We start from the raw sequence: 17,811 nt of genomic DNA on the forward strand, positions 1-17,811 counted from the left end.
TAGCCTGACATTGGCATTGATACCCTTCTAATAATTACCCTGACATTGGCATTGATACCCTTCTAATAATTACCCTGACATTGGCATTGATACCCTTCTAATAATTACCCTGACATTGGCATTGATACCCTTCTAATAATTACCCTGACATTGGCATTCATACCCTTCTAATAATTACCCTGACATTGGCATTGATACCCTTCTATTAATTAGCCTGACATTGGCATTGATACCCTTCTAATAATTACTCTGACATTGGCATTGATACCCTTCTATTAATTACCCTGCCATTGGCATTGATACCCTTCTAATAATTACCCTGACATTGGCATTGATACCCTTCTATTAATTACCCTGACATTGGCATTGATACCCTTCTAATAATTAGCCTGACATTGGCATTGATACCCTTCTAATAATTACCCTGACATTGGCATTGATACCCTTCTAATAATTACCCTGACATTGGCATTGATACCCTTCTATTAATTACCCTGACATTGGCATTGATACCCTTCTATTAATTAGCCTGACATTGGCATTGATACCCTTCTAATAATTACCCTGACATTGGCATTGATACCCTTCTATTAATTACCCTGACATTGGCATTGATACCCTTCTATTAATTAGCCTGACATTGGCATTGATACCCTTCTAATAATTACCCTGCCATTGGCATTGATACCCTTCTAATAATTACCCTGACATTGGCATTGATACCCTTCTAATAATTACCCTGACATTGGCATTGATACCCTTCTAATAATTACCCTGACATTGGCATTGATACCCTTCTATTAATTACCCTGACATTGGCATTGATACCTTTCTAATAATTACCCTGACATTGGCATTGATACCCTTCTATTAATTAGCCTGACATTGGCATTGATACCCTTCTATTAATTAGCCTGACATTGGCATTGATACCCTTCTAATAATTACCCTGACATTGGCATTGATACCCTTCTATTAATTAGCCTGACATTGGCATTGATACCCTTCTAATAATTACCCTGACATTGGCATTGATACCCTTCTATTAATTAGCCTGACATTGGCATTGATACCCTTCTAATAATTACCCTGACATTGGCATTGATACCCTTCTAATAATTACCCTGACATTGGCATTGATACCCTTCTAATAATTACCCTGACATTGGCATTGATACCCTTCTAATAATTACCTTGACATTGGCATTGATACCCTTCTAATAATTACCCTGACATTGGCATTGATACCCTTCTAATAATTACCCTGACATTGGCATTGATACCCTTCTATTAATTAGCCTGACATTGGCATTGATACCCTTCTAATAATTACCCTGACATTGGCATTGATACCCTTCTATTAATTACCCTGACATTGGCATTGATACCCTTCTATTAATTAGCCTGACATTGGCATTGATACCCTTCTATTAATTACCCTGACATTGGCATTGATACCCTTCTATTAATTACCCTGACATTGGCATTGATACCCTTCTAATAATTACCCTGACATTGGCATTGATACCCTTCTAATAATTACCCTGACATTGGCATTGATACCCTTCTATTAATTAGCCTGACATTGGCATTGATACCCTTCTAATAATTACCCTGACATTGGCATTGATACCCTTCTATTAATTACCCTGACATTGGCATTGATACCCTTCTATTAATTACCCTGACATTGGCATTGATACCCTTCTATTAATTACCCTGACATTGGCATTGATACCCTTCTATTAATTACCCTGACATTGGCATTGATACCCTTCTAATAATTACCCTGACATTGGCATTGATACCCTTCTAATAATTAGCCTGACATTGGCATTGATACCCTTCTAATAATTAGCCTGACATTGGCATTGATACCCTTCTAATAATTACCCTGACATTGGCATTGATACCCTTCTAATAATTAGCCTGACATTGGCATTGATACCCTTCTAATAATTACCCTGCCATTGGCATTGATACCCTTCTATTAATTACGCTGACATTGGCATTGATACCCTTCTAATAATTACCCTGACATTGGCATTGATACCCTTCTAATAATTACCCTGACATTGGCATTGATACCCTTCTATTAATTAGCCTGACATTGGCATTGATACCCTTCTATTAATTAGCCTGACATTGGCATTGATACCCTTCTAATAATTACCCTGACATTGGCATTGATACCCTTCTAATAATTACCCTGACATTGGCATTGATACCCTTCTAATAATTACCCTGACATTGGCATTGATACCCTTCTAATAATTACCCTGACATTGGCATTGATACCCTTCTAATAATTACCCTGACATTGGCATTGATACCCTTCTAATAATTACCCTGACATTGGCATTGATACCCTTCTAATAATTACCCTGACATTGGCATTGATACCCTTCTAATAATTACCCTGACATTGGCATTGATACCCTTCTATTAATTAGCCTGACATTGGCATTGATACCCTTCTAATAATTAGCCTGACATTGGCATTGATACCCTTCTAATAATTACCCTGACATTGGCATTGATACCCTTCTAATAATTACCCTGACATTGGCATTGATACCCTTCTATTAATTAGCCTGACATTGGCATTGATACCCTTCTAATAATTACCCTGACATTGGCATTGATACCCTTCTATTAATTAGCCTGACATTGGCATTGATACCCTTCTAATAATTACCCTGACATTGGCATTGATACCCTTCTAATAATTACCCTGACATTGGCATTGATACCCTTCTAATAATTACCCTGACATTGGCATTGATACCCTTCTAATAATTACCCTGACATTGGCATTCATACCCTTCTAATAATTACCCTGACATTGGCATTGATACCCTTCTATTAATTAGCCTGACATTGGCATTGATACCCTTCTAATAATTACTCTGACATTGGCATTGATACCCTTCTATTAATTACCCTGCCATTGGCATTGATACCCTTCTAATAATTACCCTGACATTGGCATTGATACCCTTCTATTAATTACCCTGACATTGGCATTGATACCCTTCTAATAATTAGCCTGACATTGGCATTGATACCCTTCTAATAATTACCCTGACATTGGCATTGATACCCTTCTAATAATTACCCTGACATTGGCATTGATACCCTTCTATTAATTACCCTGACATTGGCATTGATACCCTTCTATTAATTAGCCTGACATTGGCATTGATACCCTTCTAATAATTACCCTGACATTGGCATTGATACCCTTCTATTAATTACCCTGACATTGGCATTGATACCCTTCTATTAATTAGCCTGACATTGGCATTGATACCCTTCTAATAATTACCCTGCCATTGGCATTGATACCCTTCTAATAATTACCCTGACATTGGCATTGATACCCTTCTAATAATTACCCTGACATTGGCATTGATACCCTTCTAATAATTACCCTGACATTGGCATTGATACCCTTCTATTAATTACCCTGACATTGGCATTGATACCTTTCTAATAATTACCCTGACATTGGCATTGATACCCTTCTATTAATTAGCCTGACATTGGCATTGATACCCTTCTATTAATTAGCCTGACATTGGCATTGATACCCTTCTAATAATTACCCTGACATTGGCATTGATACCCTTCTATTAATTAGCCTGACATTGGCATTGATACCCTTCTAATAATTACCCTGACATTGGCATTGATACCCTTCTATTAATTAGCCTGACATTGGCATTGATACCCTTCTAATAATTACCCTGACATTGGCATTGATACCCTTCTAATAATTACCCTGACATTGGCATTGATACCCTTCTAATAATTACCCTGACATTGGCATTGATACCCTTCTAATAATTACCTTGACATTGGCATTGATACCCTTCTAATAATTACCCTGACATTGGCATTGATACCCTTCTAATAATTACCCTGACATTGGCATTGATACCCTTCTATTAATTAGCCTGACATTGGCATTGATACCCTTCTAATAATTACCCTGACATTGGCATTGATACCCTTCTATTAATTACCCTGACATTGGCATTGATACCCTTCTATTAATTAGCCTGACATTGGCATTGATACCCTTCTATTAATTACCCTGACATTGGCATTGATACCCTTCTATTAATTACCCTGACATTGGCATTGATACCCTTCTAATAATTACCCTGACATTGGCATTGATACCCTTCTAATAATTACCCCGACATTGGCATTGATACCCTTCTATTAATTAGCCTGACATTGGCATTGATACCCTTCTAATAATTACCCTGACATTGGCATTGATACCCTTCTATTAATTACCCTGACATTGGCATTGATACCCTTCTATTAATTACCCTGACATTGGCATTGATACCCTTCTATTAATTACCCTGACATTGGCATTGATACCCTTCTATTAATTACCCTGACATTGGCATTGATACCCTTCTATTAATTACCCTGACATTGGCATTGATACCCTTCTAATAATTAGCCTGACATTGGCATTGATACCCTTCTAATAATTACCCTGACATTGGCATTGATACCCTTCTATTAATTACCCTGACATTGGCATTGATACCCTTCTATTAATTAGCCTGACATTGGCATTGATACCCTTCTATTAATTACCCTGACATTGGCATTGATACCCTTCTATTAATTACCCTGACATTGGCATTGATACCCTTCTAATAATTACCCTGACATTGGCATTGATACCCTTCTAATAATTACCCTGACATTGGCATTGATACCCTTCTATTAATTAGCCTGACATTGGCATTGATACCCTTCTAATAATTACCCTGACATTGGCATTGATACCCTTCTATTAATTACCCTGACATTGGCATTGATACCCTTCTATTAATTACCCTGACATTGGCATTGATACCCTTCTATTAATTACCCTGACATTGGCATTGATACCCTTCTATTAATTACCCTGACATTGGCATTGATACCCTTCTATTAATTACCCTGACATTGGCATTGATACCCTTCTAATAATTACCCTGACATTGGCATTGATACCCTTCTATTAATTAGCCTGACATTGGCATTGATACCCTTCTAATAATTACCCTGACATTGGCATTGATACCCTTCTATTAATTAGCCTGACATTGGCATTGATACCCTTCTAATAATTACCCTGACATTGGCATTGATACCCTTCTATTAATTAGCCTGACATTGGCATTGATACCCTTCTAATAATTACCCTGACATTGGCATTGATACCCTTCTAATAATTACCCTGACATTGGCATTGATACCCTTCTAATAATTACCCTGACATTGGCATTGATACCCTTCTAATAATTACCCTGACATTGGCATTCATACCCTTCTAATAATTACCCTGACATTGGCATTGATACCCTTCTATTAATTAGCCTGACATTGGCATTGATACCCTTCTAATAATTACTCTGACATTGGCATTGATACCCTTCTATTAATTACCCTGCCATTGGCATTGATACCCTTCTAATAATTACCCTGACATTGGCATTGATACCCTTCTATTAATTACCCTGACATTGGCATTGATACCCTTCTAATAATTAGCCTGACATTGGCATTGATACCCTTCTAATAATTACCCTGACATTGGCATTGATACCCTTCTAATAATTACCCTGACATTGGCATTGATACCCTTCTATTAATTACCCTGACATTGGCATTGATACCCTTCTATTAATTAGCCTGACATTGGCATTGATACCCTTCTAATAATTACCCTGACATTGGCATTGATACCCTTCTATTAATTACCCTGACATTGGCATTGATACCCTTCTATTAATTAGCCTGACATTGGCATTGATACCCTTCTAATAATTACCCTGCCATTGGCATTGATACCCTTCTAATAATTACCCTGACATTGGCATTGATACCCTTCTAATAATTACCCTGACATTGGCATTGATACCCTTCTAATAATTACCCTGACATTGGCATTGATACCCTTCTATTAATTACCCTGACATTGGCATTGATACCTTTCTAATAATTACCCTGACATTGGCATTGATACCCTTCTATTAATTAGCCTGACATTGGCATTGATACCCTTCTATTAATTAGCCTGACATTGGCATTGATACCCTTCTAATAATTACCCTGACATTGGCATTGATACCCTTCTATTAATTAGCCTGACATTGGCATTGATACCCTTCTAATAATTACCCTGACATTGGCATTGATACCCTTCTATTAATTAGCCTGACATTGGCATTGATACCCTTCTAATAATTACCCTGACATTGGCATTGATACCCTTCTAATAATTACCCTGACATTGGCATTGATACCCTTCTAATAATTACCTTGACATTGGCATTGATACCCTTCTAATAATTACCCTGACATTGGCATTGATACCCTTCTAATAATTACCCTGACATTGGCATTGATACCCTTCTATTAATTAGCCTGACATTGGCATTGATACCCTTCTAATAATTACCCTGACATTGGCATTGATACCCTTCTATTAATTACCCTGACATTGGCATTGATACCCTTCTATTAATTAGCCTGACATTGGCATTGATACCCTTCTATTAATTACCCTGACATTGGCATTGATACCCTTCTATTAATTACCCTGACATTGGCATTGATACCCTTCTAATAATTACCCTGACATTGGCATTGATACCCTTCTAATAATTACCCTGACATTGGCATTGATACCCTTCTATTAATTAGCCTGACATTGGCATTGATACCCTTCTAATAATTACCCTGACATTGGCATTGATACCCTTCTATTAATTACCCTGACATTGGCATTGATACCCTTCTATTAATTACCCTGACATTGGCATTGATACCCTTCTATTAATTACCCTGACATTGGCATTGATACCCTTCTATTAATTACCCTGACATTGGCATTGATACCCTTCTATTAATTACCCTGACATTGGCATTGATACCCTAATAATTACCCTGACATTGGCATTGATACCCTTCTATTAATTACCCTGACATTGGCATTGATACCCTTCTATTAATTACCCTGACACTGCCATGGATACTCCTCCATTAATGACCCAGATATTGGCATTGATGTGCCTCCAATAACTGTTCTAATATTTGCATTGCTACCCCTCCAATAATTACCTTGATATTAGTATTTATACACTTCCAATAATTACCGTACAATGCCATTAATAGCCCTCCATTAATTCCCCCTACACTGCCATTGATACCCCTTGATTAATTTCCTAAACACTGCCATTGATTTCCAATGATTTCTTGATATTAGTATCGACAGCCATCCAATAATTAGCCTGGCACTGCCAGTGATAGCCCTCCATTAATAGCTGAGATATTGGCATTGACGTGCCTTGAATAATTGCCCTGATATTGGCAATGATACCTGTCTAGTAATTATCTCTATTAGTATTGATACACCTCCAATAATCACCCACCATTGCCTTTGATACCCCTCGATTAATTTCCCCCAACACTACCATTGATATCCCTCCAATGATCACCTTGTGATTATCAATACCCCTCCAATAACTAGCCTGACACCGCCATTGATACCCCTCCAATACTTACCTAGATATTGGCATTGATTTGTCTCAAATAATTGCCCTGATATTGGCATTGTTACCCTTCCAACTCTGATATTGACATTGATTCATCTCCAATAATTGCCCTGATATTAATATTGATACCGTTCCAATAATTACCTCAGTATTAGCTTTGATATCCTCCAATAATTACCTAGATATTAGCATTTAATTACCCTGATATTATTATTTATGCCCCTGCAATAATTACTCCGGCATTGCCATTTATACCCCTCCCGATATTGGCATTGATACCTCTCCAATAGTTATCCTATTTTTTCCCTTCTGATAATTACCCTGTTACTAATATGGATACCCCAATCAATAACCTGATACCGGTATTGATACCACTCCAATAATTATCCTGATATTTCTCTTGCTACTTCTCCAATAATTATCCTAATATTTCCATTGATATCCCTCCAATAGTTATCCTGATATTTCTATTGCTATTCCTCCAATAATTACCCTGATACTGGCATTGATTCCCCTCCAATAATTACCCTGATATTTGCATTGACATTCCTCCAAGAAATTATCCAGATATTTCCATTGATACCCGTCCGATAATTACCCTGATATTTACATTGATATTTCTCCAATAATTATAAGAACAGACAAAATAGGAGCAGAAGTAGGCCATTCGGCCCCTTGAGCCTGCTCTGCCATTTGATAAGATCATGGCTGATCTGTTTGTGTTTCAAATTCTGCATTCCCATCTACCCCCGATAACCTTAGATTCTTGTTAGGCAAGGGAATCAATCTACCCGCCTTAAAAATATTTAATGACCCCGTCTCCACCGCCTTCTGAGGCAGAGAGTTCCAAAGTCGCACAACCCTCTGAGAGAAAAAATTTCTCCTCATCTCTGTCCTAAATGGACGATCCCTAATTTTAAAACAGTGGCCCCAATTTTTGGACTCTCCCACAAGAGGAAACATCCTTTCCACATCCACCTTGTCAAGACCGTTCAGGATAGGATCTTCAATCAAGTCACCCCTCACTCTTCTAAACTCCAGTGGAAACAAGCCCAGTCAGTCCAACCTTCCTCATAAAACAACCAGCTCATTCCAGGTATCAATGTAGTAAACCCCTTCTGAACTGCCTCCAATGCATTTACATCCTTCCTTAAATAAGGAGACCAAATCTTCACACAGTATTCGAGATGTGGTCTCACCAATGTATAACTGAAGCATAACATCCTTACTTTTATGTTCAATTCCTCTTTTAATAAAGGATAATATTCCATTAGCCTTCTTAATTACTTGCTGTACCTGCATACTAACTTTTTGTGACTCATGTACTAGAACAGCTAGATCCCTTGGCACCTCGGAATTCTGCATCGTTCTCTGTTTCAGTAATACTCTGCTTTTTTTTTTCCTGCCAAAGTGAACAACTTCACATTTTCCCACATTTTACTCTATCTGTCAGATTTTTGCCCACTCGCTCAACCTATTTACATCTGTCTGCAACCTCCTTATGCCCTCTTTACAACTTACTTTCCTACCTATCTTTGTGTCATCTGCAAATTTAGCTACATGTCTTCACTCCCCTCATCTAAGTTATTGATGTAAATCGTAAAAAGTTGAGGCCCCAGCACAGACCCCTGTGGGACTCCACTCGTCACATCCTGCCAATCAGAAATTGACCCATTTATGCATATTCTTTGTTTTCTGCCAGTCAGCCAATCTTCTATCCATGCTAACATGTTATCCCCTACATCATGAGCTTTCATTTTCCACAATAACCTTTGATGTGGCACTTTATCAAATGTCTCCTGGAAATCCAAATACAGCACATCTACAGGCTCCTCTTTATCCACAGCGCACGTTACTCCTTCAAAGAACTATCCTGACATTTCCATTGATACCCCTCCGGTAATTACCCTAGTATTCCTATTGATGCAACTGCAATAATAATCCTGCTATTGCCATTGTCACTCCTGCAATAATTTCCCCTACCCTGCTATTGATATAATTCCAATAATTTCAATAATTACCCTGCCTCTGCCATTGATAGCTCTCCAGTAATTACCCTGATATTGGCACTGATACCCCCTCAAAAATTCCCCTGACATTGCTATTGATATCCCTCTGATAACAAACCTGATATTGGCATTGATATCTGTTATTGATACCCTTCTGATAATTACCCTGTTGCTAATATGGATACCCCCCCAATAAATAACCTGATATTAGTATTGATACCCCGACCAGTAATTACTCCGATGCTGCCATTGATACTTCTCCAATAATTTGCCTGATATTGGCATTGGATGTCCTCCAATAATTGGTCTGATACTTACATTGATGCTCCTTCAATAATTGCCCCAATATTGGCATTGATGCCTGTCCAATAATCACCCCTTTATTAGCATTGAAATAATTCCAATAATTACTCCAATATTGGCATTGTTGCCCCTCCAATAGTTACCCGGACATTGCCATTGAAATTCCTCCAATAATTAGCCTGATGCTGCCATTGATTTTCTTGTAGTAATTTCCTCCAATAATAAGTCCGATATTTGCATTGATATCCTTCCATAATTATCTCGATATTGGTATTGATGCTTCTTCAATAATTGGCCCAATATTGGCATTGATACCTATCCAATAATTACCCAAATTGGCATTGATAGCTGTTTAATAATTACCCTGACACAGCCCTTCCAATAATTGATGCCTTTCCAATAATTATCCTGATATTGGCATTGATCCTTCCAATAAGTGTCCCTATATTGACATTGAAATCACTCCTATAATTACCCTGATATTGGCATTGATGTCCTTCTGATAGTTACTCTGATATTGGCATTGATTCCCCTCCAGTATTTACCCTCATAATGTCAATGATACGCTCCAATAATTACTCTGATTTTGGCTTTGATGCACCTCCAAACATTTATCTGATATTGCCAGTGATACTGCTCCAATAAGTAACCTGGTATTAACATTACCCCCAGATTCTGACACCCTTATAGTCCCTGAAACCATTATTCTCAAACTTATTGCTTGCAAGCTCAACCTCTCCGATGGACTTCCAGGTTCCACCAAAACTGCAGGCCGCCTTCTTTCCCATTCACACTATCCCCATCTACTCTTTGCAGACCGTTCATGATTTTGAATACCTCTTATCACATCTCCTCTCAATCTTCTCTGCTCTCAGGAAAACAGCCCCAGCTCCTTCAATCAATCTACGTAACTGAAGTTCCTCATTCCTGAACTCATTCTCGTAAATCTTTTCTGCACCCTGTCTAAAGTCTTTAAATCCTTCCTAAAGTATGATGCCCAGAAATGTGTGCAATACACCAGCTGAGGCCAACCAGTGTTTTATGCAGGTTTTTTTTATAATTTCCTTGCTTTTGTACTCTATGATCCTATTTATAAAGCCCAGGATCCTGTATGCTTTTTTTAGCCACTCTCTGAACCTGCCCTGCCACCTTCAAAGATTTTTGCACATATACTCCCCGGTCCCTCTGCTGCTGCAATCATTTTAGAATTACACCTTTTAATTTATATTGCCCATTCCTGTTCTTCCTACCAAAATGAATCACTTCACACTTCTCTGCGTTAAATTTCATCTGCCACTTGTCTGCCCATTCCACCAACTATCCTCCTCACAGTTCACAGTTGTGCTGTCATCCACAAATTTTGGAATTGCCCCCTAGAGACCAAGGTCTAGGCCATTAATGTAAGGAGGAGCAGGGATCCTAACACCAACCCCTGGGGAAATCCACTATAAAGTTGTCTCCAGTTCGAAAAACAACTATTAACCACTATCCTGATTCCTGACACTTGGCCAATTTTATAGTCATGTTGCTACTGTCCATTTTACCCCGTGAGCTCTAACTTTGCTCAAGCATTTGTTGTGCGGCACTTTATCAAATGCCCTTTGGAAGTTCATGTACACCACATCAACCACATTACCCTCATTTACCCTGTCTGTTACTTCAAAAAAACTCTAGCAAGTTAGTTGAACACAATTTACCCTGAACAAATCCATGCCAGTTTTCCTTGGCTAACCCTCATTTGCCCAAGTGACTATTAATTTTGCCCTGAATTATAGTCCCTAAAAGCTTCCCCACCACTGAGGTTAAACTGAGTGGCCTATAGTTGCTGGGCTTATCCTTACAGCCTTTTTTGAACAAGGGTGTAACTTTTGCAGTTCTCCAGCCCTCTAACACCACCCCTGCAGCCAGGGAGGATTGGAAAATTATGACCAGTGCCTCTGCAATTTCCACCATTACTTCCCTCAGTATCCTTGAAAGCATCTGGTCCTGGTGACTTATCAAGCTAAGCTATCTAATGCCTCCCCCTTGTCAATTTTAAACCCATCAAGTATCTCAATTACATCTTCTTTCATCATGTGAAGACAGATGCAAAGTATTCATTTAATACCTCCGCCATGCCCCTGCCTTCATGTGTAAATCCCCTTTTTGGACCCTTATCAGCCCACTCCTTTTACCACTGTTTTAGTATTTATATGCCTGATTTACATTTTTGGGTTCCCTTTTATATTAGCTGCCAGTCTTTTCTCATACTTTCTTTGATTCTCTTTCTTGTTTTTTTCAATTCCCCTCTGAACCTTCTATATTGAGCCTAATTCTCAACTGTATTACTGTATCCACTTGATATCTGTCATATGCAACCTTTTTTTCTGTTTCACCTTTCTCAGGAGCAATAATGTTTTCTATGTTCACTGTTTTTGCCTGTCTGAGATGTGGATTCCAGGATTTTGGAAAGTAAGTTCTGGTATGTGTTCTGTAGATATGATGCTTGGTTAAGAGCCATGGTGGGGATAGAGACAAAAGCAACCAACCATGCATTTGCTTTTGCTGAGGTTGAAATCTTTTTCCACAGATCAGTAAAGGTATTTTATTGTGGCGCGCTCGAGCAGACCTAAATGTAGATCTTTGAACACTAATGCTTTATTCAAAACCACAAGTAGGAGCAAAGGGAAAGCTGACTGACTACTTCGTGGCTGCTGATACCTGATCACAGAACAGCATTGTTGGTGCTCATGAAGAGAAGTCTGTGGGCCTGATCATCTTGGCTGAAGAGAAGTATGTGACTTTTTTTGGAAGAGGGAAGAGTGTACACCCTGCAAGATGAGAAATGCTTTACGTTTTTTCAAGTGTTTGCATGTTTCAAATTGCTTAGTCACCACTTGGAGTGAGTGAAGCCCAACAACTGTACAGTAACAAACTGCAGTCATCACAAGAGCACCTCATTCACCTACATTTTTGTGATTTACTGATTTGGTAAAGAGGTAACATCTTTGTGAATGTGTGCACTGGGTAAAAAATCTTCCAGTTGCACAATGGTGCATATTACTGGTGCTCAATGGCTTTTAGCTACAAGGTGCAAGTTACTGTATGGATTGTCTTCTGAAGTTATCGCACTTGCCACAATCTCTTCAAACTTTTGGCCCTCCCTATTACGTTTGAACAACTTGTTTTTTTCTCTGGGGTGGGGATGGTGGGTGCGGGGTAGGGGAAGTCTGAAAGGAGCCACTTGCTAAATAAAATTCAAGGAAAGCAGGAGTATCCATTTAAGCGATGTCCAGTTTGAAATACTTTAGTGTTGTGCCTGTGTTGCTATAACATGCAGAACAAAGGTCAAATCTCAATTTAAGGTGTAGCACATAGTTCACTGAACAGCTTTAATTCAGTAGTGCAACTTGTGTGTAAAAGCTGGCTTTGAAACAAAAGGTTGGAGGTGAACATCATACAGAGGGAAGTGGACTATTTGTGTCTGATACCTTTACTTTGGAATGTGGACGAACATTAGCGCCCAATATATTGCTTCTTTTCTTTTTAAAAATTGTAAATACTTTTTTCTATTCATGTACGAATATGTGTATCATGCAGTTAGGTGTAGTGTTTCATATTGGTGAGCCTTTCATTAAATCCAAGGTAAATTTCCAACCTGCATTACTGATCTGAATTTACAATTTAGACCTGTTTTTGTAGCAAAAATGTTCAAAAATTTCAAATTTCTGTTGCTTTCCACCATGTGATGCATTAATGCACTATATGTTCTGTGTTGATTGCAGCTTAGTCCATGCAATATCTGTTGAACCTGTGATATCCAATGGAACAATTTATTTTGGCAACAAAATTTATAGACTCTGGGATTTCAGTTGTGGATTTAGCTTTGTTTTAATGAAGAAACTAATCAGCCGTTAGAACCCATAAAAGTGTGTTGGTAGACCAGGTACTTTAATCTGTTCAAATATAAATAAGATTGGGTTAGTAACTTGTTTTCCATGTTACAGGATCATATACTGATTTAACAAAAGACACACTGAAAGATTGTTTGTAATAGTTTGTGATGTTTCACGTGTATGGAGGAGTCTGTTGCTGTCGCCAAAAGTCTCGTCAGAAAGCTTTATTGGGGGTGGTGGCTGAGGTGGTGAAATACAACCTGTGAGCATCAGCAAGAAAATGTTATTGGGGCAACAACTAGTCCAGTTGGCTCACAGTCTACACTTCCATTTTTAGTTGTTTTTAATTTGATCGTTGGGCCAAATGGTTTTCTACCAATGTTGATATAATCCCATTTGTTGCCTTAATCTGCAATACACTGTACCCTTCTTGGATATTTTAGCCTAGCTGTTCCATAGATTAGTGAGCTTTGTCAGTGAAACGTAGGGTCTACTGCCTCCAGGTATTTAAAGCTGAACAGTTTCCAAATTGCAATGCTTCTGGGAGCCATTGTAAACCAGGATTTCCTCTTGGTCAAAATGGCGCTTTGATGGGGTATTCTATTTTATGAAGCCCTATGGAATGTAACCCCCATCTTCCAACATAAACCTTTTATTCCCTGTATACTCTCTTTGAACTTGTAAAAACTATTAAAAATAGGAGAAACTACTAATAACTTGTGGATTTGTTAACAGTTGTATTTATATTCACTGCGTTTCGTGATTTAAATTTCAGACTTTATTGGAAGTTATCCATAGACACTTACCAGAAATGTGCAGTGGTAGAGCAGCATCACACTGCTATGGAGACTTGTAGGAAACCCTGAGGAGCATGAACTATCTTGTACCTATACTGCCCAGGCATAATGCAGAGTACGTGCAGATTATTTTCATCTCCAACCCCATGCCCCCGCTCCCCCACCTTTGCTTCTGAAGATGCAGACCCTGTGTTGAAGTGCAGTTACCATCCGGAGGATACCACCAGCCCTCTGATAACTCATCCAGATTACCATTCTTGATGCATATGCATGGATAGTAAGTATTGATAGACGAGTTAACTGGGTGGGCAACATGCCAGCGGAACCCACTGCTATCTTCTCCAACTGCGTGTGAAAACACAGAGAGACACAGTATATTCACAAGTACACAAAGGTACATTTATACATAACGTGCACACAAAGGCACACAATACATTGACACTTAATATTCACACGCCTGTCCAGACAGGCACACACTACATTCACAAACACCATATTCACACTCATGCACAACATTCTCATGCTCACTTTTCTTTTAATATTAAGGGTGATTGGACAACCATCTGAAATAAAAACAGAAAGTGCTGGAAAAGCTCAGCAGGTGTGGTCGCATCTGTGGAGAAACAGACCTGCCAAGTTTTTCCAGTACTTTACGTTTTTATATCAGTATCAGGTACCCTCGTGCTTTTTACATTGGGATGTTGAGACCAGTCGTACCACTCCCTACTGCTGCTTTGGTAGAGAAAATCTTAATACACTACATAACGGTGAATTTAGATTCCATGCACTCCTGAGTAAAATGTCTGGTCTGATCTCGGGACTTTTTTGGGAGTGTTGGAATGGTAAGTTCAGCAGGGAGCCATTCTTGAGGGCAGTGCAGGTTAGCAATTGGGTTACAACACTAGTGCCAATTCTCCAAAGCACACTTCCTCTGAGTGATGCCGTTTGAAGCATGACATCATTGAATTTAGTCTGTAATGATGGTGAGACACGTGGCAATCAAGATTAAGTGTAGTCCAAGAGATCCAGGGTGGGTTAATAATTGGACCAGATGTAATGCAATCCCTGTTTTGACCTTGATAACAAACCATTAATCTGATACTGGACATGGTATGGCAAGTTGACAATCTAAATCGACAGGCAGAGCTCCCCAACCCCCACTGCAAACAACATCCCACATCAAAAGAATCCTTAAATATTGTACACTACTGTCAGCATTGGAGATGACCTTAAGGCAGAAATCTAATCTTGCCCTCGTGTGGCATTGAATCATACAGACCATCAGGGAGAGTTCCACCTTATAATCACTCACTGATAACTACTCAATACAGTATGTGGAATTGCCCTATAATGATGCTTAGTGATCCTTTGAATGGTCTTCCATTTTGCGTGTAGATACTGGAATGGTCTGAAAAATGTAACCCTGGATCCATCAAAGCAAATAGTACAATTTTGAGTAAGCGTGAGCTAGGAGCTGGAACCTAACTTTAAAAGTTCAAACGATGTTTGTAAATGTTCAAGCCTTGCAGTTTGCGTTTATAATGTCCTGCAAACTTCTTGCTCCCAGTGATGAATTGTGCATCAGGTATACCAATGATTATCAATAATATCAGTAAAATACCTGGAGGCCAGCTCCTCCCCGTACATGTCAGCACCTTGTTTTGCGAAATGCCGGACGCAGTGTTAACCACAAGTTGGTACAAGCTGAGCTCAGTTGTGTTTCCTTTATTCTGGCAGTCCATATGTTGGTTCCTAAGCTAATAAACTAAAGCTTAAAATCATTATCAGTGTTGTTTTGTTATTGTTATAATGCGAGGAGTCTCATGCAAATTGACATCTTTTAAAAGCTGTTATAGATTCCACCATTGTTTCTGCTCGGACGTTGCATGACGTAACAACACTGTTTAAAAATACTGCAAAACTCAGTTGTTGGCGTTATATTTTCCCCTTGTACTTACTGGCTCACCAACCAGTGGCAATAGTTTTACACAACATAGCTTATCAAAACTCCTCATCATATTGAACGCCTCCAACAGTTCTCCTGTTGATCTTCTCTGCTCTAATGAAGAGCCCCGGTTTCCCTGGTGTCTCCTCATAATTAAAGCTTCTCATCTCTGGTGTCATCTTGGTGAATCTCCATCACCATAATATGTTCCCTGAAGTAGGGCAACCCCTATTGGACACAATCACAACCAACCCTGGATAAACCATAAATGAGGATTCTGCTGAATTGCCCAGGGGCTTTTCCACTGATTTCCACCTATTTTTTCAATGCTCCGTACCTATTGTAACCCTCTTTAATTACTTCACTTCCACTTGAACCCTTTAATTCCCACTACCACATATGTATGTGAAAACCAAGGCAACCTTTATTTAGTATCTACCATCTCCCTTCACCAACCATAAGATTTCTTTTTTCATCTTTAACAATTGCCCCTGCCTTTAAAAAAAATAGCCTTTGTGTTTTAAAAAATTACTATTTCCCTTTTATGTTTCATGTCAGTCTATCTTCATATTCCCTCTCAGCCTCTCTAATTTCTTTTGTTTCTATTTTCTAAATTTAATGTTATTTTCTTCTGTATTGTTAGCTCTAGGTTTGTCATATCCCTATTTTGAATGAATAATTTTAATTTATCTTCTCGCGCAAGGAACTCTTTCCCTCTTGCATCACTCTTACCCCCATCTAGAATCATTGGTCTCCTGGTTATAAAATTTATTCGGCACACCTGTGCCTGAGCCAGATCTTTGAAAGAGCTACCATTTAGTCCCACACCCTTGCTTCTATCCCCAAGATTTCCTTTTTTAGCATGTATCCAATTCTCTTTTTAAAAGTTACGATTGAACCTACTTCCACCATCTTTTCAGGCAGAACCTTCCAGATGGTAACTATCCGCCATGTAAAAAGAATATACTGTTCCCAAATTTTCATACCACTTCCTCTCTCACTTTCTCGATGTTCAATGGTCTATGTGACATTCCCAATACAGTAAGTCTCCTTTCTATCCCTTAACTCTAACCAAATAGGATCATGTTTTGCAGGGTTTTAATGGATCCTTTGATAGATACTGCCACCCTCTATTCCTTTTGAATATTTTTGTAACCAAGAATATTCAACTCCCAATCCCGCCCTCGCCTAAGCCATGTCTCTGTTGATGTTATTATACCATAATGCCCTGGAACAATATGTACTCCGAGCTCACCAAATATATTCACAATACTTTATGCAGCTATGTGTGTACAGTTCAACCCTGTC

At 38.7% G+C, this 17,811-nt stretch overlaps 1 protein-coding gene across 6 annotated transcripts in view; it reads left to right on the plus strand.

The window, feature by feature from the left end:
* Positions 1 to 16,340, plus strand: part of LOC144672647 (zinc finger protein 148-like) — a 156,876-nt gene extending 140,536 nt beyond the window's left edge. For 5 of the 6 annotated variants that reach the window (XM_078534513.1, XM_078534516.1, XM_078534514.1 and 2 more), the window contains one exon: positions 12,541 to 16,340. In XM_078534513.1, coding sequence (XP_078390639.1) covers positions 12,541 to 12,565 — 25 coding nt within the window. In that variant the 3' untranslated portion in view covers positions 12,566 to 16,340. The remainder of the gene's footprint in view (positions 1 to 12,540) is intronic. The other variant, XM_078534515.1, reaches the window with a different exon arrangement.
* Positions 16,341 to 17,811: the final 1,471 nt, after the last annotated feature.

This window comes from Cetorhinus maximus, chromosome X, assembly GCF_964194155.1.
Source record: "Cetorhinus maximus chromosome X, sCetMax3.hap1.1, whole genome shotgun sequence".
NCBI classification, from domain to species: Eukaryota; Metazoa; Chordata; class Chondrichthyes; order Lamniformes; family Cetorhinidae; genus Cetorhinus; species Cetorhinus maximus.